This window comes from Rhipicephalus microplus, chromosome 1 (genome assembly GCF_043290135.1).
Source record: "Rhipicephalus microplus isolate Deutch F79 chromosome 1, USDA_Rmic, whole genome shotgun sequence".
Taxonomy (NCBI): Eukaryota; Metazoa; Arthropoda; class Arachnida; order Ixodida; family Ixodidae; genus Rhipicephalus; species Rhipicephalus microplus.
The window spans coordinates 56,989,689-57,016,175 of NC_134700.1; the positions used below are offsets into that span (position 1 = coordinate 56,989,689).

Below are 26,487 nucleotides of genomic sequence, written 5' to 3' on the forward strand. Positions count from 1 at the left end.
CAAATTCTCCTCTCTTGTTTACATATGAATGCGAAGCAGAAGGCGCGACTTCCTCTCTGTCTCAAAAAGCACGTGCCTATGCACCGGTGCTATCCGAAACCAACGGAACGGATTTCAACACGCTGTCTTGCCGCGATACGGTTGACGAAATCTCTGCGTATGACTGTTGTACTCTTGCACTGCCAGCGTTTACGATAAACACGGCAAGTTGCACTTCAAACTTTTTTTATTTGATGTGTTCTTTGTGAAAATAAAGATGATATTTCGGACATTGCCGTGCGACGAACCAGGCACCGAAATTTGTACAGCTTCTTTCAGATCACTTTTTCCCCCTTTGGCGCTTCTCTTTAGGCTTTATGAAATTTTCGGTCAGGCTGTGGGATAGACACAACGATAAAAAAAAACAAAAAATGTCTTCCCTGCAATAAACCCGGAGGTCTGTAATTATGCCAGTAAAGTCTGCGTCGGTGGAGCTTGTGTGCGTGGCAGCCCGTTGAGTTTGCGCCGGCCTCTTTGTTTTCGCCCCTTTTTTGTCTGACGCGCACTGGTTCCTACGAATATCCCAAAGGCCATGATTTCATTAGGACGAAAGCAGCGAAGACCACCCGAAAGTGCGTGGGAACACGTCTCCAGTGTGATTCACGCGCACTAGTAGCTACGGAGACCAGGATAGTGTTAGGGCGAAAGGTGGGAAAGTTAGCCGGACTGCGTGAGAAAAGGTCAACATCACTTGGTCAACATCATTCGAACGGCTTTGTCAGCTTCTGAATGCACAAGCACGCGCATCTAGTGAGGTGCACCTAGTTACCTTGTGCAGGTGCGTGTGGACATTTGAACGAGTTATGCTACAATACAGACCATATTGCGGAGAGCGAGACAATATTGCGAAGAGGGAGCATCTTAAGCGAAGCAGAACAGGAACTTTAATGCGCAGAAGCATGTGGTAACTGTACAGGAACATGAAAAGCAAGATTAGATTACAGTCTTAATAAGGGCCTGTGGACCGCAAATGCATCGTCCGTTGTCAGAAGGCCAAGGTTCCATTTGGCGTTGCATAAGTCTGTTGCCAGACTTTGGGGTGGTTGTTGCCAAACTGCCGCTAAATTTGGCAACGTCACGGAGTGAGCTGATGTGGAGGGTATTGCTTCACAACCAATCACAAGCTGTGCCTGTCGGCCAAGCCGTCGGCTGCTCGCGTTTGTCGTCTGCTTCGATCAGAGCATGCGACAGGGGATTCGCCTTCGCAACGCTATTATTCTCAGGTCAAGTGGTCGCTGCGTCGCACAAAATACATGTCAGTGGCTCACTCTACCTTTGAATGATGTTCGTGCGCCATGTTAAATGGCTGGTAATTGACGTAGGGATGAATTCAGCCAAGGTTTGCTCCAGAATCGTGAGGGTTTGCATATTTTCGGTGTCATACAAAGTTACTAGGGTCATTTCATTCCGATTGCTTGCCATATTAGCACGGTTCATATCGGTGTCTGAACAGTGAAGGTGAAGATGCATGATTTGTTTGTAGTTCCATGCGTAATCACGCGCACCCCTAATACGCTTTGGTTTACAAAGTACGCTTTGTTCCAGATCGTCCCAAAGTGTATCGACAGCTGTATTTCAGAGATCGCAACCATTGGACAGTTAGAGCCATTGAAAGTACACTAGAGCACAAACTTTATGAACCACTCATTGAAAACTTCCTCTCATTTTTATTTCCAATAGCGTGCAAAGAATGTGCTCCCATTAACCTCTTTGGTGGTAATTTCCACCAATGAGGCAAGGATCTCGAGTCGCACTTTTAATTGGATGAGATGGGGCGCAACACAACAACATAACAAATAAGGTTGATCCTATGCCATGCCGCGTTCGAATGCACCGACCATTCACGTATCACATTGGTTTTCATCCAACCACAAATCTTTGCATGCGTAGTTTTATGCCATTGACGCCCAATAGAATTCTTCAATTACTGCGACTTCGAACTTATTGGACGACGGTGGTTGTCAACACCATCCACTGCGTACAAGGGAAACAACACGCGAAGCTCAAAGCGCCAAAAGAAATAAAAACGCACCAGCAGTCATCAGGCAGCCCTTAATGGGTGTGAATTAACTCAAAACCAGCCAGGGCATCAAAGTATACCACCGCGGCAGCAGGGTTCTAAGTAGCCACAATGTTCCTACGTGTGGTCCGGACCACTCTTAGGATTTTCTCTCAGCCATGCTGTTTTTACGCACAATTTCACTTCGTGAATCCACTTACGAGCACTTTTCGGTGACGTAAGCAAATATAGCAACTGCATCACCATCGCCGACATGTTCCCGGGCAGTCACAGCGCACTTTATTTGCAGCGGCCGATGTGACAACGATGGCCTCTTACGAGGTTTTTTCGTTTCGTGAATCGACTTACGAAACAAAATTTCTCTTGCGCAAAAATGTTTTCGTAAGTGAGTTTTGTGAATCCGGCCCCAGCTTCTTGGAGATTACTTTGGTAGTGTAATTACATTACCAAAAAGAGCAGAGATCGTTGCATAAGTCAATATTTATCCTCTGTCGCTTAATTATTTCGACTTCGAACTTGAATTTATGTGCTATCGCGTCTGATATAAACGTGTATGTTTACACGTCTACGCGCATGCATGACAAAAGGACACATACGTGAAAACTTTTCTCCTAATGAAAAGTTGTGAGTAGCGTGTGTTTTTGTCTTCTTTCTTGTGGTCATCCATTTTATTTAGTGCTAATGTATCTCAGCCAGTTACGTGTGTCACATGGTTAACGAGGTGATGTCATACGCTCCTTTCATAACTGTGTTTTATTCACTTCGCCACCATAGTATAAACTTCTAATTGCATGAGATATTCCTTAGAAAAGAACAAGAAATTTTTTTATTTTATTCACATTAGTTCACTATGTTCATCTTCTTCCTTTCAAGGTGCTGGCAATGAAGTTTGGCTGCCAAATGACTGGTCGAAGGTGTGCAGTGTGCACTTTGCTCCAACCGACTATAAGCAGGGACTAAAGATAAAAAGACTGAAAGCGAATGCTGTGCCGTCAGTGTTTCCACACTATCCAAAGTACATGGTGCCGCCCGTGGCAAAAGTCCGCCGCACCTTGAAACGTTCAAATGTTCAGGAACATGGACCCTGCCCAAAGAAAAAAAAGTGACTAACAATGTTTAATGCTTGACGTCTCCCCACGGCTTTTGCATACGAATTGGACCAATGAAAACGAATTTCAAGGAAAGGCGTATAACAGAACATAATTTTTTTTTTAATGCAGGAAGAAAACAGGTTCAACCCCGGCGCGCAGCAGAGCTTCACATCGAGTGACATATGTCATCAGTACAATCCGCAAACACAACTTCGGGACCATCCTCAGACTTTATGCACCCTCTCACCGAATTTGAACGCACAGAACCACCTGAAACTGCACCTGGCGACAAAGTAAAAAAAAAAAAAGATCGACCGACGCTCATTGACCACGCAAACAACTATAACCAGCCAGAAGATGCGCCGTGTGATGACTTCCGCAAAATCATCGCACCGGAAATGCCAAACCATGGCAAGGAATAATGCTGAATTAAAAGCGCAAATAGCCAAGCTGAACCGTGAAGTTGCAGAGGTTAATCTGCTCTCCAAAAGAGCAAACGCTGCAGTCTTGCAGGTAAAGTTGTTTGCTGTTGTTATTTGCTGTTTCGTTTCAAAACAGTTGCAGAGTGTTTTTTATTGATTATTCATGTACCTGCGATCTACATTTGCCATTTGAGACGAAGGTATTTATGCGCAAAATTGTCTGTATTGGGTTGTTTTCTTTGCGTGCTGGATGCCGCGGCCACTGTCAAATGTCATAGTCCTTGCACTTTCTTGTCCAGACAGTAAATTCAATCCAGCTGAGTGTGCGACAACAAGTCTACCATTGTATACACTTATAGCCGGTATCATGAGTTAAGTAAACAATTGGAGGGCCAGAACTTTTTACAACCTGTCTCTGTCATCGTTCTTTCTTGTTTTGCACGATGAGACATGTTTTTGTATCTTATTTGTGGTTCCATTTGAAAAATATTGCTCTGAAATGTCATGTAAAATGCAAAAGAAGATTCTCAAAGTCACATAAAATAAAATGATTCCAGATACCTGTCACATTTACTCAAACCATGATGAAACTCTTCTCAAACCGGCGGCAACCCATGCATTTCTATGCATCCACCGGCGCTCAGCTGGGGCAACTCGAGCGCCCCTATGCGGCGAAGTCCGGAAGCCGAGCCGGCACAGGCAGCTCCGTAGACCACCGCCAGCTGGGCAGGTCACCGTCAGGAGTACAGAAGGTCGTGGCCCAGCACGGAGGAAGGAAAGGTAAGGAGAGGGCATGCCCAGCGGGCGCAGGGCGTAAAAAATGTGGCAGAAATTACGTCACGCGCGGCCATATTCACTTGGCACAATGGCAGCGTTTTGTTATTATTGACGTAGTGCGGTGCGGTACCGTTCAGGCGGTCCAGCGGCGGTGCGCGCGTTTTCATGTGCCTCGCACCTAACCGTGGCGTACTGCAGGTGTTCGACAGCATCCATTCTTTGTGCCGCATTGTTAGCTACGCGATTTTCTTCCGGTGGTGGTTGTAACCAGATGTCTGAACTAGAAACCACGGAACGAGAGTGCGTATACGTACTCCGAATTTGCAGCGTCCGTCAAAATTATGCTGAAAAGCGATCACAGAAGATGACGACTGTGCTCAAGAATTCGTTCAATGAATGCCTTGCAGGTTAGTGCCAGTTATGCGGTGTTGCTTCTTCTGACGGCAAGGTTCCATTTGGCGTTGCATAAGTGGTTGCCAGACTGGAAGAATGGTTGTTGCCAGACTGCCGCTAAATTTGGCAGAAAATTTTTTTTGTAGTTGTGGCTTTTCCGCAAGAGTTTGGTGCTATCCGCGGTGCACTTCTTGGCTGAAAATTTTTCTCCAGTAGTTGTGGCTTCTCCGTCAGACAGACAGTTGGGAACAGCACAGAAGCGGCCGCCGACATCCGAGTGATGGGGATTCGCAAGGACCTCGGCTTAATTATGGTGACCCAGGATGCAGTAAGTCGTCACGTACAATCGCCCCGGCAAAAAAAAAAAAAAAAAAGAGCAGACCCACACTTCAGGTACAGTGGTTGCAGGAAACAGCTAGCTGTCCCAGCTCCGCGGGACGCTCACAATGCTGGGTAGACAGGGGCAAGGCTCCTTTTTTTTTTCCTCTCGAGACGTACTTGGTCGTTGCACGTCTCAACGTGAAAGACCTTTTCCTTCGATTAATGGAGGTGATCGCTCGCCGATATCCTGTGCTCGACTTTTGCTAGGCTCGGTTCCTTCCGTTAATTAAAACGGAATTGAAATGGCCTCTTAATTGCACGGCAGCACCGCGCTCGACTTCTGCTAGGCGCAGTATATTCCGTAAAGAAAACGAATTCTGTAATGCGCGGTTCATTCCGTTAATTAAAACGGAATCAAAACGGCCTCTTAATTGCGCAGCAGCGCCGCGCTCGACTTCTGCTAGGCTCGGTCCATTCCGTTAATTAAAACGGCCAGCGTCGCTCATGCACTCGCGAAATTCACCGCGAATAGCACCAAACTCTTACGGAGAAGCCACAACTACAGGAGAAAAGTTTTCAGCCACGAAGTGCACCGCGGATAGCACCCAACTCTTACGAAGAAGCCACAACTACAGGAGAAAAATTTTCTGCCAAATTTAGCAGCAATTTGGCAACAACCACCCCAAAGTCTGGCAACAGACTTATGCAACGCCAAATGAAACCTTGCCGACTTTCCAGTCTCTCAGTTGGGTGCTGTGCGACATTTCGGATTGACAGCGTTTTCGCACGTTACTTGAGTGACCCCAAGTACGTACGCAAACGTATGAACTACGCGCTGTGTTCGGTTCTTGCTTCGCCACTGGTTAGCCCGTACGCTTCTATTTTCTTGAGAGCAATCTAGTGTCCGCGAGTGAAACGATGTTCGTTGTGAACAGTGGTGCTGTGTTGACGTTCCAAGACTTGTGAACAAGCTGTGCTCGTGTGACCGAAAATTGAAAGACAGCGTTGATAACTGTTTTGCCCTGCGAAGTTGTGGTGGGGCAGCTTGGCGCTTTTGTTTGTTAAGTCGTCACTTCTCCTTTTTGTGATAACCATAGTCCTAGCGCTGTGATGTGGTCAACCAAAACTGCGAGATGCTACATTCTGTTGTGGATCGTGTTACTTTGGAAGCGCGCCTAGACTGTTCTTCGGTAACAACTTGAGAGTTCTATGTGGCAGCAAGAGCCCGTGAACGTCAAGCTTCCCTCAGGCCCCCAGAGCTAGCGCTGTGATGTGATCAACCAAAGCTGCGAGATGCTACATTCTGTTGTGGATCGTGTTACTTTGGAAGTGCGCCCAGACTGTTGTTCGGTAACAACTTGAGAGTTCTATGTGGCAGCGAGAGCCCGTAAACGTCAAGCTTCCCTCCGACCCCCAGAAAAAGCAAAGATTTCACCGGTGCCTTGCTTTGGATGAAGTTGTAGGCCAATATCGCCTAACTACAGGTTTCTGAGTTCGTCTGGCCATCGTTTTGCACGGCACTAGAGCCTTGACAACAGCCGGTCATGGCCAGTTCTTACACTTTATCAATGGACGTGCACACCTGGCCAGCCCTTCATTGCTGTCATTGGCAGCTTCCAGTCTGCAGATGCCCTTTGCCTGCTGGCCGTACTTGGTTCCTCATGACACCGACGGCTACTAAATGCTGCCATCGGTGAGTTCACCTTGCAGAACTAAATTTCACCGGTACTATAATTCACGCAGTTCTATAACGTGTGCAAGTTTTTAAGCCCATCAGATGTAATGTTTCTCTATGGTAAGTTGAAGCATGAAAAATTTACTACTACTGTTATATACATACATATATTATGGAGCAAATACATAAAAAGTTTTTTGTGATTTGATACAAGTGAGCTCTTGTTTGATTATGAGGTTGGGCCTGTCGATTGACACGTTTGATAGTTGGAAAGTTAATGGGAATTTATTTTTCAGGAGCCAGGTTGCACTTAAAAAATTTATGTTATTTTGGAAAATTAGTTCTATAGACGATTATCACTGTGGTAGTACTATACTTCAGTAGGACATATATATTGCGGTACGTAAATTTTACATGAGGCTTCAGTTTATTTCAAAGTGATTATAGCAGATTTTGGTCACTTTAACGAAGTGATAGCTTCCTCAAATAAGTATTAGAAGTGAGTGCTTTTAATGATTGTTTTTAAATATCTCGTTTTTGGCTCTTCACAGATCGCAGAGATTGGTTTGTTAATGTCCTGTGATGCATCGGTTGCACATTATGGCACATCAATCCTCATCATTACTTGGAGCACCTGTACAAAAATAGAAAGGACACGTTCTCCCTAACTGTGCAAGCCTATGTCACTGCTGGGACTGTTATCATTCAGCGGATGTGGCGTGAAAGCATGCATGGCAGCCTCATCTGGAAGGACTGCGATCTGCTTGGGAGCTTCGAGGGCACAAAACTGCCTAACGGCTGGCTGCAAGGTTAGTTTTTCTTTAATGCATACGATTACGTGAACACCACTTACTGTGCACAAATTGAAAACCCAAGCATGGTTGCTTTCTGTGGATACCTGTAATATTCTTACACATAATTCTTATTCAACATTTATAGAACTAAATTGCAAGAAAATTGAGAATGTTGAAAGCTGAAAGCCTGCAGCTTATGAATGAAACTCCAATAATCTGAGACTCAAAAGCTTGTGCTTTGAAACGAGCACAAATACTTTGATTCCTTATTGAGCTCTCGAGCTTGTGACTCCCTCTGTGGATCAAGTGCTCTGGAAGGAAATAGCAAGTGGGTGAAAATTGCCTGGCTGTTCACAACTTGCAAGGAGAAAGACCTATTGAAGAAGCCTCAGATGACATAGGGCCAGTAACTGCATCTTTTACCTAATGTAGCTTTTTCTCTCTCGGTGCTGTTGCTTGTGTTTCAGCCGAACATGTTCACCACGATTGCATAGTGATATATATTTTTCTACAAATTGTACCTGACCTAAGTATGCATTGTTGATCTCTAAAGGTGACGTTCAGTGTGTTTCAAAGCCATGGCTTCTCATTTCTCTGTCTGTGGCTAGCCTATTTCAGCAGCAGAGCGATGCAGCTAGCACACATGCAATCCAAGTCATGGAGCGCTCCTTTAGTGTTCTGTGCAGGACGCAGCATATCCATCCGGCAAGACACTGGTATCAACAATAATGGTGAGTGTTGGTGGCACCTGTAGGAGCCCGTTGTGTTTGTTGCGTATGATTATTTCCCCTGATGAAGTGCATTTTTGAAAGGTTTTCTTCATTTAGAATAATAGATGTCAGCAACAAGCACACTCATATTCCACAAGTTCTTTGTGTCTTCTAGACTTCCCATTTGCTCCTATATTTATTTATTTATTATTATTTATTTATTATACCTCAAAAACCCCAGGGAGGGGTGTTACATGAGGGGTGGGCAATAGAGGGTTTCTTCCATGTGCGCTTTGAAAAGAATGGGGCTGGAGTGGCGCACGACGTGGGACGGAAGGTCATTCCAATCCTTCGCTGTCTGAACGAAGAATGACCGAAGGTGAGCAGTTGTACGGGCATGCGCAGGGTAAACTGGGTTGTTGTGGTTAGTGCGGGAAGATATGCGATGCGCGGGCATGATAACAGATGCGTCAGACAGTGAGTGAAAAAATTTATGAAAAAGAGCTAATCTAGCGACTTTGCGTCGCAGTTCAAGGCTGGGAAGATGTGCTTTAATCTTTAAGTTAGTAACGCTTGTGTGGCGCGAGTAATCGGAATATATAAACCTAGATGCTCTATTTTGGACAGATTCTAATGTTTTGGATAGATTAGGTTGGTGGGGATCCCAGACGGCGCAAGCGTATTCAAGCTTCGGACGGACTAGTGTTTGATATGCTAAAAGTTTAACAGAAGGGAGAGCAAGTCGTAAATTTCTTCTTAGGTAGCCAAGGACTTTGTTTGCTTCGTTAGAAATGTTTGTTATGTGGGAGGACCAAGTAAGATCTGGCGTAATGTTTATACCTAAATATTTGTAGGAATTCACCAGGGATATTTCGCAACCAGAAAAAAAGTATGAAGTAGCCGGGTGAGATTTCCTGCGATGAAAAGAGATGACGGAGGTTTTCCTGATGTTCAAAGTCATGAGCCATTTTTTGCACCAGGTTTCTATAGTTATTAGATCATTTTGAAGGATCTGGGAGTCATTAGGGCAGTTTATAGGACGATAAATCACGCAATCGTCAGCGAATAGACGGATTTGGGACGATATATTGCTAGGTAGGTCGTTAACATAAATTAAAAATAGAAGGGGACCGAGCACCGTACCCTGAGGTACACCTGAAAGGACAGGACGCGTGGTAGATGATGTCTGGTTGGAGTAAACGAACTGTTCCCGGTTTGACAAAAAATTTCGTATCCATTCTAGAACTGCTGGGTCAATGTTTAAGCGGGAAAGTTTTTAAAAAAGGCATTTATGGGGTACTTTATCGAAAGCTTTTTCAAAATCTAGGAAAAGGGCATCTACAGGAACATTCTGATCTATACTTGAGCTGATGTCGTTAATAAAGAGCGCTAGTTGTGTGTCACAGGAGAGGCCTTTCTGAAATCCGTGCTGACTGGGATGGAAAAAGTTTACAGAGATCAGGAATTTGACTGTTTGAGAATAAATTATATGTTCCATTATTTTACAGCACACGCATGTTAGTGATATGGGCCGGTAGTTTGATGGTGAGGATGACGGACCTTTTTTGGGTATCGGAATGACTTTGCCAACCTTCCAGTCCCGTGGCACCACTCCAGATGACAGTGATTGCTGGAAGATGTGCGACAATATGACAGCACAGAGATGTTTGGTATTTTTTAAAACTTTAGAATTTATACAATCAATACCAGCTGATGACGTCACTTTTAAGGAATCAATGACTTGTATGATGCCATTTGGTTCGAAAATGACACTGGGCATAGCAGGGCAATCATGGGACGGCACACATGGAGATACATCGGGAACACATGAAAATGCATCGTCAGGTTCATCAGTAAACACTGAGCAAAACGTGGAGTTTAGTGTTTCGGCGACCTTGAACTCCGGGATGGGAATATTATCTTCATCTAGTAAAGAAATGGGTTTAGCATGGGTTGGGTTGATAGTGTTCCAGAACTTTTTGGGGTTTGTGCGTAGCATGTCTGGTAGGGTTGACGAGAAGAACGTCCGCTTAGCGTCCGAGATCATGGATGCGTAAAGTTTTTCAGTCTCACGACATTTTTCCCAAGCGTTACTGGATTTTGATTTTTTGGCTGACCGAAATTGTCTTTTCTTTTTGTTGCTAAGTCGTTTCAAAGTATTATTGTACCATGGCGAAGTAGGCCGTTCTGTGATGGTAACTGTGGGGATGTACATGTTTATTAATTGCTGCATTTTGTTTTTGAAGAGCTCCCTGTTCTCGTCAACAGAACGTTTGGAAAAATTCACGAGGAACCAATCGGAAAAGGAAGCTAGTTCATCATTCATTCCTTGATAATCTGCTTTGTTGTATAGGGTTATCGTCTTTTTTACTTTTTTTGGATTGGGCAAGTTGCATTGAAAAGTGGCATGAATGACGGCATGATCACTGAAGCTGCTCGGACTAGAAACAGATGAAACTTTATCTGTTTGGGTCGTGAGAAATAAATCCAGTAAGCTTGATGAATTAGAAGTCGTTCGCGTTGGAAAGCTAATCATTTGAGATAAGTTGAAAGTAAGGCAAGTATCTGTGAAGTCACTTTCAGTGTTCGGTTTCGACATTGCTAATGCTAGATCAGACCAAGTTATCGCCGGGAAGTTAAAATCACCAAGGAGGAGAATAGGGGCGTTATCCGACGCTGACGTTAATAGTTGTAGAGCATCATGAAGCTCACCAACGAAAGAAGGATCGGAATCAGGGGGGCGATAGCAGATGCCAATGACAACGGGAGGAACGGCAGCTTTGCAGTGAATAAAGACTACTTCAAGACTCGAAGGAATGTCGACAGCGCAGCATTGTAAACTCTGGTGAGCGGCGATTAACACTCCACCACCCCGCTTGTTTTTGCGATCGCAACGGAAAATATCGAAGTTGTTGAACAGAGGAAGCAATTCAGAGTCCAAGATAGATGCATTAAGCCACGTTTCGGTTAGGAGAACTAAGTTACAGTCACTTGCTTGAATTAGGCTGTGCAAGGCATCGCGTTTGGGCAGTAGACTCCTAATATTAGTATAGATGAACGAAATAAGGTTTATATTAGACTCGGTACAGACTTTAGCAGATAGCTACGGGGCACGTGGGACTACCGTTTGCGTAGTCGGATCAAGAGTGTAGGGGACCTTATCGATGGTTAATTTTCGGTATGCAAGTTTATAGGGTCGGGACTGGGCTTTGCCAAACGCAATCAGCTGCTTGTGTATCAAGCGGGTGTTAGGCGAGTAATCTTGCGAAATGCTATACGTGGTATTTTTCAGCTTATTTGCGTTAGAAAGAATACGGTCTTTATCTTTGAAATGCGTGAACTTCACAATGATCGGTCTATTTTTGTTAGAATGGAAAGATCCCAGTCGATGTGCGCGGTCAATATCACGTGGGTTGAGCATTACTTTGAGCGTATTTTTGCAGAGATTTATGATTAGTTCCTCAGACTGGGCCCAGGTTTCGCGATCCGAATCAGTGTGTCCATAAAATATGAGATTGTTTCGCCGGGCGTGATCGTTTGAATCGTCAAGACTGCAGGTTAGTTGCGATATTTGTTCGGAATTTTTGACAGTAACTGAGCGAATGACCTCAAAGTCTGCCTGGATTGTGCCTACGGCGGTACATTCTTTTTCTATTTTAGCAAGCCGTTGATTAATATCGTCAAACGTTTTAACATTCTGGGACAGTGTAGTTTGCATGGCTTTCATTTCTTTCATAAGGTTGTCTTGATTTAATCTAATTTCATCGAGTGCTGCCAAGATATCACCAGGAATTTCGCTAGAAGCGGAACGTGTAGTAGGACCTGGATTTTCTTCTATATCGCCGGAAAGAAGTAGCAAATTTAGAAAACAGTAGCAGTATTGACACAAGGCAGCAATACAATACCGTGGGCTCGGCAACACTATCAATGCATAGTACCGTGTTGGTTTGACGAATATAGAGTAACGGTTAGTTACCTGCACGAAAAACAGGCGTCGCAGGTAAGCGTCCGCCATCCTTGAAGTGTTGACGAGCCCACTGGTGGGACCATGGGTGATGTTCGGGCTTTTATCTTGGCGGTGAATTGGCGGCGTCGAATCGGTGACGTGGTTGGCACGTGACATCTGGGAGGGGGCGAAGCGGGGCAGATCAGGTGGCGATTTGGCGGTACATTGCGCATCATCCGTGTGAATTTCCGTGAAGGGCGGCAGCGGCAAGTCGGTTGGGCGTAGCGGCCGAGGATGCAGCCGGACCAGGCCTCCGTCGGTACCGTGAGGCTCCGTGCAGGAGGCTGGTGGGAAACACAACCAGGCGACCATCTGCACGAAAAACAGGCGTCGCAGGTAAGCGTCCGCCATCCTTGACGTGTTGCCGAGCCCACTGGTGGGACCATGGGTGATGTTCGGGCTTTTATCTTGGCGGTGAATTGGCGGCGTCGAATCGGTGACGTGGTTGGCACGTGACATCCAGGAGGGGGCGAAGCGGGGCAGATCAGGGGGCGGTTTGGCGGTACATTGCGCATCATCCGTGTGAATTTCCGTGAAGGGCGGCAGCGGCAAGTCGGTTGGGCGTAGCGGCCGAGGGTGCAGCCGGACCAGGCCTCCGTCGGTACCGTGAGGCTCCGTGCAGGAGGCTGGTGCGAAACACAACCAGGCGACCATCTGCACGAAAAACAGGCGTCGCAGGTAAGCGTCCGCCATCCTTGACGTGTTGCCGAGCCCACTGGTGGGACCATGGGTGATATTCGGGCTTTTATCTTGGCGGTGAATTGGCGGCGTCAAATCGGTGACGTGGTTGGCACGTGACATCCGGGAGGGGGCGAAGCGGGGCAGATCAGGTGGCGGTTTGGCGGTACATTGCGCATCATCCGTGTGAATTTCCGTGAAGGGCGGCAGCGGCAAGTCGGTTGGGCGTAGCGGCCGAGGGTGCAGCCGGACCAGGCCTCCGTCGGTACCGTGAGGCTCCGTGCAGGAGGCTGGTGCGAAACACAACCAGGCAACCATCTGCACGAAAAACAGGCGTCGCAGGTAAGCGTCCGCCATCCTTGACGTGTTGCCGAGCCCACTGGTGGGACCATGGGTGATGTTCGGGCTTTTATCTTGGCGGTGAATTGGCGGCGTTGAATCGGTGACGTGGTTGGCACGTGACATCCGGGAGGGGGCGAAGCGGGGCAGATCAGGTGGCGGTTTGGCGGTACATTGCGCATCATCCGTGTGAATTTCCGTGAAGGGCGGCAGCGGCAAGTCGGTTGGGCGTAGCGGCCGAGGGTGCAGCCGGACCAGGCCTCCGTCGGTACCGTGAGGCTCCGTGCAGGAGGCTGGTGCGAAACACAACCAGGCGACCATCTGCACGAAAAACAGGCGTCGCAGGTAAGCGTCCGCCATCCTTGACGTGTTGCCGAGCCCACATATATGCGGTATGGTGAGCTGCCTATGTTAGACAGCCTTAAAGTTATGAACATTGGCTGTTGTGTTGTAATGCAGTCTAACTTGTGTTTCTTGGTGAACTTATTTGTGGTCTACTTCTCGCACCTAGTGTAAAGTCGAAATAGAAGAAACTCTATTGGCTTTTTATGCCTGTCAGAAGTTTCATGCCTTCATCTATAACATTGTAGTTTTGCTCTTGTATCATATTAAATATATTTTCAGTCTTCACTGTTTGTGTGTGTGTGTGTTGAGGCTTGTCATTGGCTTCTCAAAATACAATATCTTTAAGTATGAGCACATAATTGACGACTATACACTCTTACATGTAGCATGGTTGTAACAATGATCTGTATTTTTCTAAGTTTCAGCAGTAACAAGGGGTTCGCGGTCATGTACAGTGTATCAAGAACAGAGCACAGAAGACCAACAAGTATAAAGGGACTGCCAGTGACTGTTCTCCTGCTCAAAGTTTACAACAGCAGAAAGAGCACATTGTGATGTCAGGAGCAGCTGCTGCTTAACTTCTTAGCAGTGCATTATTCAGCAGTTCATTTGCTTGCATTCGAAATTATTTAAATTTTGCATGGAAGATACCAAACTATGACACTAATTTAAAGGCTGCTGTAGTGTTCGTGGGCAAATATTTTTGAGCTGATGTTTTTAACATGTGTGTTAAGTGCCTGCGTGCCTCTACATTTACATGCCAGAATTCACAGCATCCATGGTCGCCAATGATAACTGTGTTTGCAAGTAAAGCCATTGATGCAGTAATCATGTACTCAGTCGATGTAATCCTTCAGTGTACACTCATTTGTATAGCACCAATGATGCCATGAGTGTATAAGCTCTGGGAAGTGAATCTATGTGGATTATTTTATTTGGAAGGAAGAGGATCATCACTACTCCTAGTATATCTTAACAGTAGATTTTAGTGCTTGGGTATTATCCCACTGCCTGTCCGTCCTTCAACAGTCTAGTTATCTACTGTGTAAGTGTAACTTTTTAAATGTATACTTTGCTCGGATAGGTTTGTTCATAATGTAATGCAAGTGACTTATTATCTATGCAGCTCTACTGAGACTAGAAATGAAAGTATTTATTTTTATATGTAGCTATAGCATGCATTCACTTGTGTTTTTTTAGGTGCCTGTACAATTGTTTAGCCCTGCAAAAGTGCTGGTATACTCTAATATTGAATCTGGCATCTTAAAATAGTTTGTTAGTGGAAGTAAGAATGTGTTTACAACCAATATTACTATCCTCAGATGAACTGTGAAAGCTCTGTGGAAATTTATTTACATTTTTTTAACTTTGTGAAGGCAAATGTTGTTATGTTCTTTTATTGTGGTCCCTGTTTCATGCAAATGACACATAATTACTTTGCAGTGGCATAGTATTAGTTGTTATTTTACACATATGTGCTGAGCAACATCGCAGTTGAGGCCAGCAGCAAGACATACATGCAGTGCACTGGAGCATCACCTCACATAGTGTACAGTCTTTGCCCACCAGTAAACTCAATATTTTTCAAGCAGACTAATAGACAGCTGTATGGGAACTGTGTTGATGTGCAAACTTTGAAGTCTTCTTGAGGAGTGTTTTTCATCATTTTTGTCCAAGTGAAGTAGCTACGCAAAGCCACAACTGGTGGGAATGTGGTGTTTTCTTCTCTCCAAAAGCACTCCTACCAGCTGCCTCAATGTTAGCATGGGGTGAATTCACGAACTGGAAAAATAGTTGGTCTTTGTTTTCTTGGCCGAAAGAGTCACTTCCACCGTTGAGCCACCACGACGCTCCAGAATAGAAACTTTTAGCTAAATAAAGTTGATTCTACTTTTGAGAAGTGTTTTGGGGAAACGAAATGGCACCTATAGCTGTCAATATAAACACTGTTTGCACCAAGGAGCTTAGTAGCTTATAATTGTATTATTCATGTATTGTCTAGAATTTACTCGCGCTGTGCCAACTTTCAGCCCAAGTGTCCTAACATGCTTTGTTAGTGGGTTGTGAATGAGCCAAGATATGTAAATAAACAGAGTGATATTGCAGACATGTACAAAATATTGATGCACAGCCCTTTTCTTTAGCATGACATTGTCAAGGGCTTTATTCTTGTGTTTTTTATAAAAACTGCTTGTCACTGGGCAGCAGCGGAAAACTATGCATCAAGCTTTTGCGAGATGGTTCGAGAAACACCGTGTTCAGACATAACAGTGCCGGTGGATTTCTCTCGTAAGTTACTTTCTGTAGTATATTCAAAATGAGTGGATTAGAATTGTTGTTTTATAGCCATTCATTTTAATATTTACACCTGAGTGTATGTATGTATGTATGTATGTATGGGTGTACATATGTATATGTGTGTGTGCGTAAATGTATGTATGTATGTCTTTTACAACTTCAAGTGCACTATTACCTATCTCGAAGCGCTGCTCCTTTCCGAGGTTGTTGTACGTTACTTTCGTTTTCTGCAGATTAATTTTAAGACCCACCTTTCTGCTCTCCTTGTCTAACTCCGTAATCATGAGTTGCAATTCGTCCCCTGAGTTACTCAGCAATGCAATGTCATAACCTCAGAGCCTAACCGCAGGTAATAACCGCAGAGCCTAACCACGAGATTGAAGTAACTAGAAGAATAAGAATGGGGTGGAGCACATTCGGCAAGCACTCTCAAATTATGACAGGTAGATTGCCACTATCCCTCAAGAGGAAAGTATATAACAGCTGTATCTTGCCGGTACTTAGCTACGGAGCAGAAACCTGGAGACTTACAAAGAGGGTTCAACTTAAATTGAGGACGACGCAGCGAGCAATGAAAAGAAAAATGGTAGGTGTAACCTTAAGAGACAAGAAGAGAGCAGAGTGGATTAGGGGACAAACGGGGGTTAAGGATATCATAGTTGAAATAAAGAAGAGGAAATGGACATGGGCCGGGCATGTAGCGCGTAGACAGGATAACCGCTGGTCATTAAGGATAACTAACTGGATTCCCAGAGAAGGGAAGCGAGCTAGGGGGAGACAGAAGGTTAGGTGGGCAGACGAGATTAAGAAGTTTGTGGGTATAAATTGGCAGCAGCAAGCACAGGACCGAGTTAACTGGCGGAACATGGGAGAGGCCTTTGTCCTGCAGTGGACGTAGTCAGGCTGATGATGATGATGTATGTATGTATCTTTTAAATGAGAATTCGTTTATCATTGGTGAGTAAGTTTGGTAATGATTTGGCTGAATTTGTTTCTAGTTATTTCTCTTTTGAGACATTATACATTTCAATTTGTTTTGTACTGCATAAAAATAAATGTAACCTTACACAGATTATGTGTGTTCGAAGAAGTTGTTTCATTTACCAACCTACAGTCATGGGCAAGAAATTGGGTAAAATAGAATGAACCTGCGAAGATTAGTTTAGAGCATAGTTACTCTACATGGCATATCTCGTACACATTGCGTTGGTTGAATATGTTGATTTCAACCTTTCAATTTTAATCAGAATAAGCAAGCTATCACCCGTGGTTGTATATGTGTGTGATATTTATGCATACTGTGATACCGGTTCGCAATTACAATTAAGGTCACAAACCTAGTCAAGCTGAATACACGAATTTTGTCCATGCACCTTTCATCTGCACTGGAACTGTTGTTAATAAAAAATAAACTTCAGCTTAGAAATTTATTCTAGTAACCAAAAGCAGGGTATCTCTTTATCACACAAATCAAATTGCCATTGTTCTGTTCCATTCTGGACAATAAGGGATCCTCTCAGCAGAACTCGATTAACTGCTATAGTTCATTTTAACCATTGACAGCGACATTACACTGAAGCGTGCAGCATGACAAATAGCGGGAGAAAAGACACAAACTAATCACTCTGTTTGCGTCAGCTCTAACTGTCCGTGCTCTTTGGTCTTGCTGCATGTAATGATGCCCACCAAATTAGCACGAAAGCGTGTCCCTACAAAGGCAGTCAACTTGGCTGCAAGCAGTTAGCTCACTGCATGTGTAGATTTTCTTCAAAACACCGTGAAGACTGATTGCTGGTCGAATATCCAAACACGTGAAAAGTAATATACCAGGTATGATAATGGTATTTCAGCACTGGACACTTTTGCGATAAGAGAGGATGGAGGAGAAAATTATGAACCCTGAATTGTTTAATTTTTGAAGGAGCACAGTACAGCGCTTTTGGGTCAAAAGGGGAGTGAAAGAAGCAAGTGCGAAAGCCTACTCCTCAAAAAATTAGTACCCGCCACCACGCATATTGTCAGGCCGGGCAACCTCTTGAAAAAAAAAAAAGTGCTCAGCGATTCTGCGAATCGAACCAAGTACCTCCTAGATTGTAGTTGAGCGCTGTAACTGCTTGTCACTGCAGCAGTACTTGCATTCGCCCTATTGCTGATATATCGTCATTCCTTCGAATCAAGCCAAATGCAAAAACGTCCGGTGAAACTTTGTCAAAAATAGAAAAAATAGTTGGAATGCGTTTGCCCAAGGTTACTTGAAGATAGAAACCGCCACGTGTGACTGTATAACCGTGCACTATTTATTCTTGTACATTACTGTCATGACGTTGGGATAGCCGGCTCTAACGTAGGCTACCTTCTCATAGTTTGCCAAATATAAATAAGAAAATAAATATATATATCGGCCTGTGACAACGCTAATCAACTATTATGAGTTCACTGTCACTAGTGTAACTTTCACTAGATGAATGCTCAGTTTGCTTCCATTACCGTTATTTAGGAAAGTTTTGGCTCATTAACTCAACTCTCCTAATTAGCATTGATTCTCACATCTAAGGACAGTCACACTTCATCTCGCTTTCTGAGTGGCTGTCACTCCCATATAACGCGTACTCCACTTTTTTATGCTCTCCGAGCATCTGACGCTCCTTTGCGGAGACTTTCCTTGACGTCTGCTGGGCCAGAAAATTGTCTTTATTACCTATTAATTTCAAGCTTTCGCGAAGCCGAAACGAGAGTCCCTCTCTCTATTTCCGTCCTTTCCGCACGTGTGATAACGTCTCCCGACCTCAAGACTCGTATACACGTCCCTTGCTTTGTTTGCGCACTCTAACAACGCTGGACGAAATATTTGCACCGTGTTTTGTGAAAAGCATTAGCACTGAGACACCTCCCGACGAGTCTCCCTCATTTTACGTAGACATATACCTAAGCGTAAGCGTATGCACGTTCTCGCATTCCGGCTTTATAAAAATGCTGCGGTGCATGGAACCAGCGAAATTGGGCTCACAATTTCATTTGATTACTGCTGTTAACTATTTCCGCACAATTCGTCTGCAGGCACTAAAGTCGCTCATGTGTCTTGTAATAAGAATATTGTAACAAAGGCTACCTTTGACCATAGGTACAAAACACCCTTACGTTCACCACTATACCATGCTAGATTGCACCGAATTAGTTAAGTAGCAGCGCAGCTGCAATGAAATGTAAGGTAACTGGTCGCGTTAAATAGGGGAAGACATTCGAGGCACATTTTCAAACATTGCATGCATCGATTTATGTGTGGTTTTATTTATGTGGTGCACCTGGAGTGTTGTTTACTTGTACTTGGCGAGATAGTGCATGGATTGCTCGATGACTTAAGGCCATCGAGCAATTTCGTTTTTAGCTACAGTCGTTGATGAAAGGCGAGTGCTTGGCTTTGAACAGCCCGCCAAAACGCCTATTACAACGTACGCGGCATCCCGTAAGCGCTGTAGCAGACGCTCGCGGAACTGAAACTTAGATGCAGCAAATCATTGGCTATCTTCGTATACTCTCGATGCTAGACGCTTTGCGTGCAACCTTGATATTATCGGCAGACACTTCTTTCTTTCCTTGTCGTTTCATCGGCTATCGTGTGTCCTCCTTGCCCTCTTAAGTGCTGAATAAGTTAAATTCATACCCGCGCTATAGTAATCCCTCCAGATAAGAGAATTTTTGGCTAAGAAAATGCGTAGCCAAAGAGAAAGCTTTGTGAATTCGGCCCCTGCTTCTTCCCACATTAGGTGTGTTTGAAAACCTAGTTGCATGACCACATGTAGTGACATAGCTTCCATATGTGCACTCTTGCCATCTTTTTTTTTTTGCAAATAAACAGTTGTGAGTAAAGCGCGTCGTCATTTACTTTCTTGAGGTTGTCGCTTTATTTATTTTTTTGCGTTAATATGCGTCTCAGTCTGTCATGCACCACCAACCAGCCCAGCAACTCACTCTTTTAAAGACACATAGTCATTTGCAACCCATATTACATTTTCAGCATGCCAGACAACGCCCAATTGCCCTTTCTAGAAATCACCTTGATCCATTTTTCACCAAACTCGATCACTGGAAACTCTTGAAAAGTCACATCAGAAGTCTTCCCTTGCCTTGATTCGCAGAAAGGCACGCAGCACACACCATCGTGATGGTTCATTTGCACCAAGAAACCTCGCTTCGCTGGTGTACAAACTGCACCTACCTGCACGCTTCTATCGCAGCTCGGCACGAGGAGACGGTAGCAAAAGATCGTCATTGTACTTTTAAGTTTATTGAAAAAGAGGCTTTTATTCATTTTTTTTCAATCGTCCAGAGTGTATGCACGCGCAAACATTGCTGCTTTTCTCCCAGTGTCGCGCAAGCAGACGACGAAGAAAAAAAAAGCGCGGTGGCTTATATTTTGGCCGTCAGCAACCGGTGCGGATGGGGTAAGTTGAAGCGCCACAAAACGCAGGCCGCGTCTGCTGCCACCGGGTGGCACGAACCTTTTCGGGGCAAAAGTGTTCGGTTCACCCAATAGCCGCTTAAAACCGGCTTGACTTGGCTGAAAACGTATGAATAGACGGCGATAGAATCGCCGTGTTGGACATTTTTTCGGGGACGTTTAGGTGGTGGGAACGAAAGGTCTAAGGTTCCTCACTAACTTGTGAGGATCTTTACCGTGCGGTGGTTATTTATCCGTGGTCTTTGCTTGGCCGGGAGCCTTATGCATTCGCGAGAACCGCCTCTGCGCATGGATACGTGGTCTCGTTTTGTAATACTGTCTATAAGCAATGTGGTAACGACTTGCCCGATCATGAACACCGTGTATTATGCTATTTGTGGATGTATGCCGTACGTGTATGTCTGGTAAGTGCGTGTGTAGCGTAAGGATCGATGTGTCGCTTCGGTGAAGTGTATGCTTGCGCCAAAACCTTCATTGAAGCTTCTTCTTGCGTAACTGCGTGAGACAGATACGAAATGCACAAGTTGGAAGCGATGGAATATTACCAGTCGTTCACACGACGTTATTTTCTAAGTGGCTTAAATATGTTGTCGCCGATTACGATAATCGGTTTTCTAAGCTATGTCTTTTCTTGTGGGTGTATACAAAGAAAAAAAAGAAATAAAGTTGAAGATATGCTGGGAGCACTATAAATATTCGCTCAAAATTGCCACCTTAAGCGTCTTCTTAAAATTAAATAGTGCCGCAAGGCAGTCGTGCCTTGCGGTGAAGTGCACGCTGTGTATTGCGGTAAAACATACATATTGCGCGCGCTCGTGTTTAAATTGGAAATGTAGCACTGACATTGGGCCTCGTGTGTGCACCTAAATTGTACACGCGCTATCCTCTGCCTCATCAGTGACGATGCGGCAGTCAGTATTGTCATCATCTTCAGCTTGTGTAACAAGCACAGAACAATTTACCTAGTAAAATATATTTTGTGGCAGGCAATTCGCAAGGCATTCAGATGTTAGTTCATTGCAGGATTAATTCAAGATTGTTAAATGGCACGTTCAAATAAACGAAACATGCATATGAGAGGCTTCAGTCGTACTTCAAAATTTGTGCCATGCCTCAAATTGAAAATGATTATAAAGTAAATATGCTAAGGCTGGGTGTAGATTACCATTCACAATTCAGTTACCATTCATATTTTAGAAACTTAAAAAATTTGTAGCTCATGTTTTCCTATCGAGTAAGCACAAAAATAACTGTTGAAGAATGGTCTACAATTACTCACACAGTTTGCAAGAAATAGATCTTTGAAATGTATGTCGTGCCTGAACTAAGTGCAAGGTGGTTAGAGGAAACTGATTATGACCCGACATAATAGCGCATGTTCGAACGTTTTACATGGGCTGCTTGTTGGCAAAATGGGGTGAGAATTAGGTAAGTGCCTGCAGGGATCTGCACCAAGAGACGAAACCTGCTACATCTTTTTCATAAAGTTCATTATTTGTGTCAAGCATGCGTGCACTCTTCATTGTTGTGTTCTCTCAGGGAGCAAGTATATGGCATACGCTTGAAATCCATACGTTACCCCTGCGATTTGAAGATGTTATCACAGTAAACATGAACGTGCAATGTAGTTGAAAACGTTGCTGGGCACCAACTTTCTTAACAATCTGAACCCGCTTATACTACAAAAGTTACCACATGACTTCAGCCAAATAGTTTCTAACTGTTGTGGTTACTGTAAGATAAAAGTAATAATGAGCTAGTTGTGCTTGGACAACAGTCTTGCTTTACTGTATTAAAATACAGTAATTTAGTACCTGCATATAGAACTGACCACTTAGTTTTTTTTTTTATTTGTGGTCCTATTTGTTACAGTTTATTTTCAAAATATTTCATACAAGGTGGTTGAGTTTTAAGTCCATACAGTGGGCAAATTTTATCAGCAGTACCGCATGCTGTACAATCACTTTTACTTCTCCTAGAAAGCATGGTGTTCCACTATTCCGGTATGTCTCGGCTGGGCTTCTCGACCTCGACGACTGTACATGTCAAACAGTTTGCCAAGTGTAACTACTTACTCCCACATAACTATAAATTTTGTCGAGCCATAATAAATAATTGGAAGTAAGGACCAGTTACAAAACCCTTTTTTTATTAAGTGCTCATTAATCGGGGACCTAACAATTCTGTACATAAACGATGACAGCAACCACTTCTCCACAGATTGAACGATTAGATTGTACTAATGAAAGCATTAATATAATCAGACTCTTTTTTTTTTGGAAAGTAAATACAATGCATAAATAGTCTTACCAGTCTGTGATTCAATATTGTAGCTAAACTATCGTTGAAAGCCAGAGTCATTTACAAATGCCATGTGAATTCCCGGAAAGTGCTAGGTAGCTTTATATAAATTGGGGATGTCTGCAAAAATGCAAAAAGCCTACGTTTATGTTGAGCAGAAGTCCAAGTGAACATGCATGCATATGTTCATGAACTAGTTCCCTGTAACATGTGATGCAACAGCTCTAGCTTAAAAGCTTCAGGCAGCTTTTAAGCTGCTCCAAAAAGATTTTAGTTGCACCAGAAGCTCCGGATATGCCTTTCATGAGTCACGTCACTGTGCCTGTTGAGTCTTTAAAGAAACAGGTTTGAAGGGGATGCTAAAAATTTTTTTTGAAGGGGTGAGTAGCAGAGAGCATTAATTTATTAAAGTCTTCAATTTTATTATGTTAGCTCTGAGGCTTGCAGGTATGTTAAATGAGCATGGTCATATGAGTAACACCTCATAGGTCAATAATTTTTGGGTTGACAGCAAGGTATGAAGAGACAGGATTATGAAAATTGCAGAAGTAGAAGTAATGAAGTTGTCGAGAAGACTTTGTTAACAGTACAATTACAGGCTTCACGCACAATTTGCTTTCCAGCAGGGTGAATTTACTTTTGCTGATGCTTCCGATGGCATCGTTGCACTTCATAAGCACTGGTTTTATGCACTGCACGTGACGATCTTGTTTTTTCAAGGTTTATGTACTGATTAAAAAGTATAGGATCAAGAAACTTACATGCTGTCTTAAGGCATAATCAGGCTCACCATAGAGGTGATTGGTGACATTTTAGTGAGTTGTATGTGGAAGGTCTGTGTACATAACATCATAGTAATCTTGCAATGCTGTAGCTTTATTTGTGTAAGGATTGAAGCTTCTTTTCCTGTTAAAAATTTCTGCCAAGCAGACAAGTTCCAACAGTAGGATTTGCCCTTGGGTAAAGCTGGTGGTAAGAGTGAGCTTATTCAGAAGCCCTTCAAGAGTACCCACTAAAGGAATTAGTACCTATAGGGCAAAAATTCCAGTGCACCAAGAAGGGCAAGGGAGGACGGTGCAGGTTAAGATTTCAGGAGGGCATCTTCTGGACATCATCCTTCTCTAGCCACAAGCTTGTATGGCCAATGTTTAGCAGACTTCTACTAACATAAACTAGGTATAAATGTTGCTTCTCTATTGCAAGATGACACACCATATACCTATTGAGAGTCTCCTCACCACAAGCCCTTACATTAGCCTAAAAATATTTTTTTTCTACGGTGCCCTTTTTTTGTCGTAAACAGTTTTCTGAAGCAACAATATGCACATTGTGACAGTCTAGCTGGTGACCACAGAGATGGCTCCCGCCATCACGATGTATACTCCACTCAAAATGTAAGACACTGCAAAATCATAGTCCGGTGTGCGTGCATACGACCTTGAACATGCAAGCAGTGACCACTTCTCTTGTGTTCTCTGCACTGGCGCATGCTTGTTGCACACCTGTTCAAGATTGTGACAGTGAAATTAGTTCTGGCAATGCTGTCTCAGAGGTAAGACTGTGTACACCCTTAGGAACACCATGGTGGAGCGAGCAGAGATTCATATCAAATGTAGTAATAAACTGGCAACACCATGGTGATATAAGCACACTTGCATTAATTTATTACATTTTTATTGAGGCAGACATCACACAGCTAAGCCTAGTTGTGATCTCTTTTCATTATTGTCTACATAGTTTTCCCGTTAGTCACAGCACAGGAAGAAAAATTTCTCTGTGGGAGCACCATATTTTAAGCTTGCATGACTCCAATGAAGCACTGTACGAACAGATATATTGAAAATGTCAATACTTCGGGTCCTATAAATGGTGAACTGGTTGTCACATTCAGCCGGTGATCCTGCAGGAGCTTTAGCATATACTCTAAGGTCATTTTGCATCAACAATGCCACATACAATAGTTTAACAATGGTTGTTAGTGGGCAAGATGATGCATAGCTTCAGGGAGGTAATTAAGCTAAGGGGGAAAATTATAGATGCCTAAGCACCACTGGAAAAATGAAAAAGCACAGAAAAAGAGCATCGGTCGCAGCTGAACTACAGAAAATGTTTACACTGCATCACACATTCGCATCGTCTAGAATTTTCCCTAATAATGTTATACCAACCTGCCTAGCAGCAAGTACTTCCAAGGTAATAAAGTGCAGAATGACACTTGCATAAGACAGGGAACAGGACGCGAGTTAACTGCCATCTATCTTTGTTTGTGCAGGGTGTCTACCAACCTGGGAAAGTCGGGGAATTGGGGCCTTGCTGGAAAACTGCAGGAACTTTGGTAAAACCTGGCTAATTCATGGAAACTGGCGGCAGTCTGTGCCACCATCACAAAAATAAGCATTACCGCTGATCAATACTCAGAAAGTCACTCCTTCGACTGCAACTACAGTGAACAGCTAGAAGAGACCTAAAAAAAGGCAATGCATAACTGTTTCTTCTTAGTGTACAAACAAAAGGATACACCGACCAAAATAACACAAAGTTTACAGATGTTTAGGCACCTGATGTTGTTCTGAATGACAGCCATAAGAAAGGTACATCGTATTTAAGTATGACTAGGTGCGTGATGTAAGCACCAAAAGTATATGGTAAGCGTTCCATAAATCTTATTGAGTATATGTGCAGCTGTGTGAATGTGCAGGGATTCCAGGTGCTGGCATGATGCAAGCTTGTTTTCTTCGACCAGAACACGGTTGCTTGACCAGTCAATTTGAAAGCCTTTATATTCCGCATGTTCAGCGAGGGCATCTAAGGCCACCCATTATTTGGTGACTTCATTTTGAACTGTTGTGTTGTTTAACTCTTTCATTGAAATCACAGGTCTCATAGACTGACATGTTGTCACACTCGTGGCAGATTACAGTGTAAAGAAGACTACAGAAAGTTCGCTCGGCAGCTTAATTATTGACTAAAGCATTCCTTAGCTTCCATGTTGGTACATGCACTATTTTGATGTATGTTCCTTCTACATATCACATATCATATCTGACTTTCCAAGCACAGCATTTCTCACATCGGTAAATTTGTGCATATTTGTCGTGGCCACAAATTTGGCTTGGCTTGAAGGCCTTTTAGTTTGGTGCTTATGTTAGAACTGCCATCACAAGAGGTTTGCTGGGCTATGTCTTGCCTTGTATAATATTATTGCTATTATTATTATTATTGGCGATGCAGCTGCAAACGTCCTCCGCTATGCACTTATTGCAGATATTTCAAGAGTAGCACACTGTCTTCTCATTTCATTTCCTTGAGATGGTGTTATTAAATCCATGAGTATTTTTTATCATGTTCATAGAAGAATACGTAAATGAAGGTAACCAAAACACGCAACTTAGCTTCACAAAAAAGCCTACTGACTTTTTCAGCTTGCCTTTGTTGTACATAGCCTAGTCACTCCTCACAACGGTGTTCATGCTGTCTGAGACGCATCTGGAAGCTAAGTTGCATGTTTTGGTTGCTGACAAGGAAGGCTTGTTTTAAACTCTAGATGGCTCTATGTATAATGATAAGGTAGCTACTGGTTTGGAAAAAAGCTGAATAAATCATTTTCTGAGCAACTGCAGCCAATCAATTTATGTGGATGGACATGCATCTTCACTTTCACATGCAAAGTCTGGTGTTCCCCAGGGATCAATCATGGGACCAGTTTTGTTTCTCATTTACATCAACGGCATTGGACATGGTTTGTCATCTACTATCAAATTATTTACATACAACTACATCATTTATAGAAAAATTGACAGTACCCAAGCTAACGAGTCA

At 43.6% G+C, this 26,487-nt stretch overlaps 1 protein-coding gene across 7 annotated transcripts; it reads left to right on the forward strand.

Moving 5' to 3' along the window:
* Nucleotides 1-2,942: 2,942 nt before the first annotated feature.
* Nucleotides 2,943-26,287, forward strand: LOC142768842 (uncharacterized). Of its 7 annotated transcripts, none has more exons than XR_012885534.1 (5): nucleotides 4,360-6,756; nucleotides 7,290-7,547; nucleotides 8,141-8,263; nucleotides 14,030-20,771; nucleotides 24,941-26,287. XR_012885534.1 is itself a non-coding variant. In XM_075871231.1 (4 exons), exons 2-4 carry the CDS (start codon nucleotides 7,451-7,453, stop codon nucleotides 25,060-25,062), a joined length of 342 nt encoding a protein of 113 aa, XP_075727346.1. In that variant the 5' UTR covers nucleotides 4,360-6,756; nucleotides 7,290-7,450; the 3' UTR covers nucleotides 25,063-26,287. The 7 variants fall into 7 exon arrangements, 3 of the variants coding, with proteins under 3 accessions (XP_075727400.1, XP_075727346.1, XP_075727475.1); XR_012885512.1 differs by having other exon boundaries at nucleotides 14,036-20,771; XR_012885529.1 differs by having other exon boundaries at nucleotides 8,207-8,263; nucleotides 14,036-20,771.
* The last annotated feature ends 200 nt before the right edge of the window (nucleotides 26,288-26,487 follow it).

Bases quoted from the DNA above. Each gene is read 5' to 3' on its own strand.
- LOC142768842 (XM_075871231.1), top strand. From the start codon at position 7,451: ATGTGGCGTGAAAGCATGCATGGCAGCCTCATCTGGAAGGACTGCGAT. The intron at 7,548-8,140 runs GTTAGTTTTTCT...GTCTGTGGCTAG, and splicing joins GCCTAACGGCTGGCTGCAAG to CCTATTTCAGCAGCAGAGCG. The intron at 8,264-24,940 runs GTGAGTGTTGGT...TTGTTTGTGCAG, and splicing joins CACTGGTATCAACAATAATG to GGTGTCTACCAACCTGGGAA.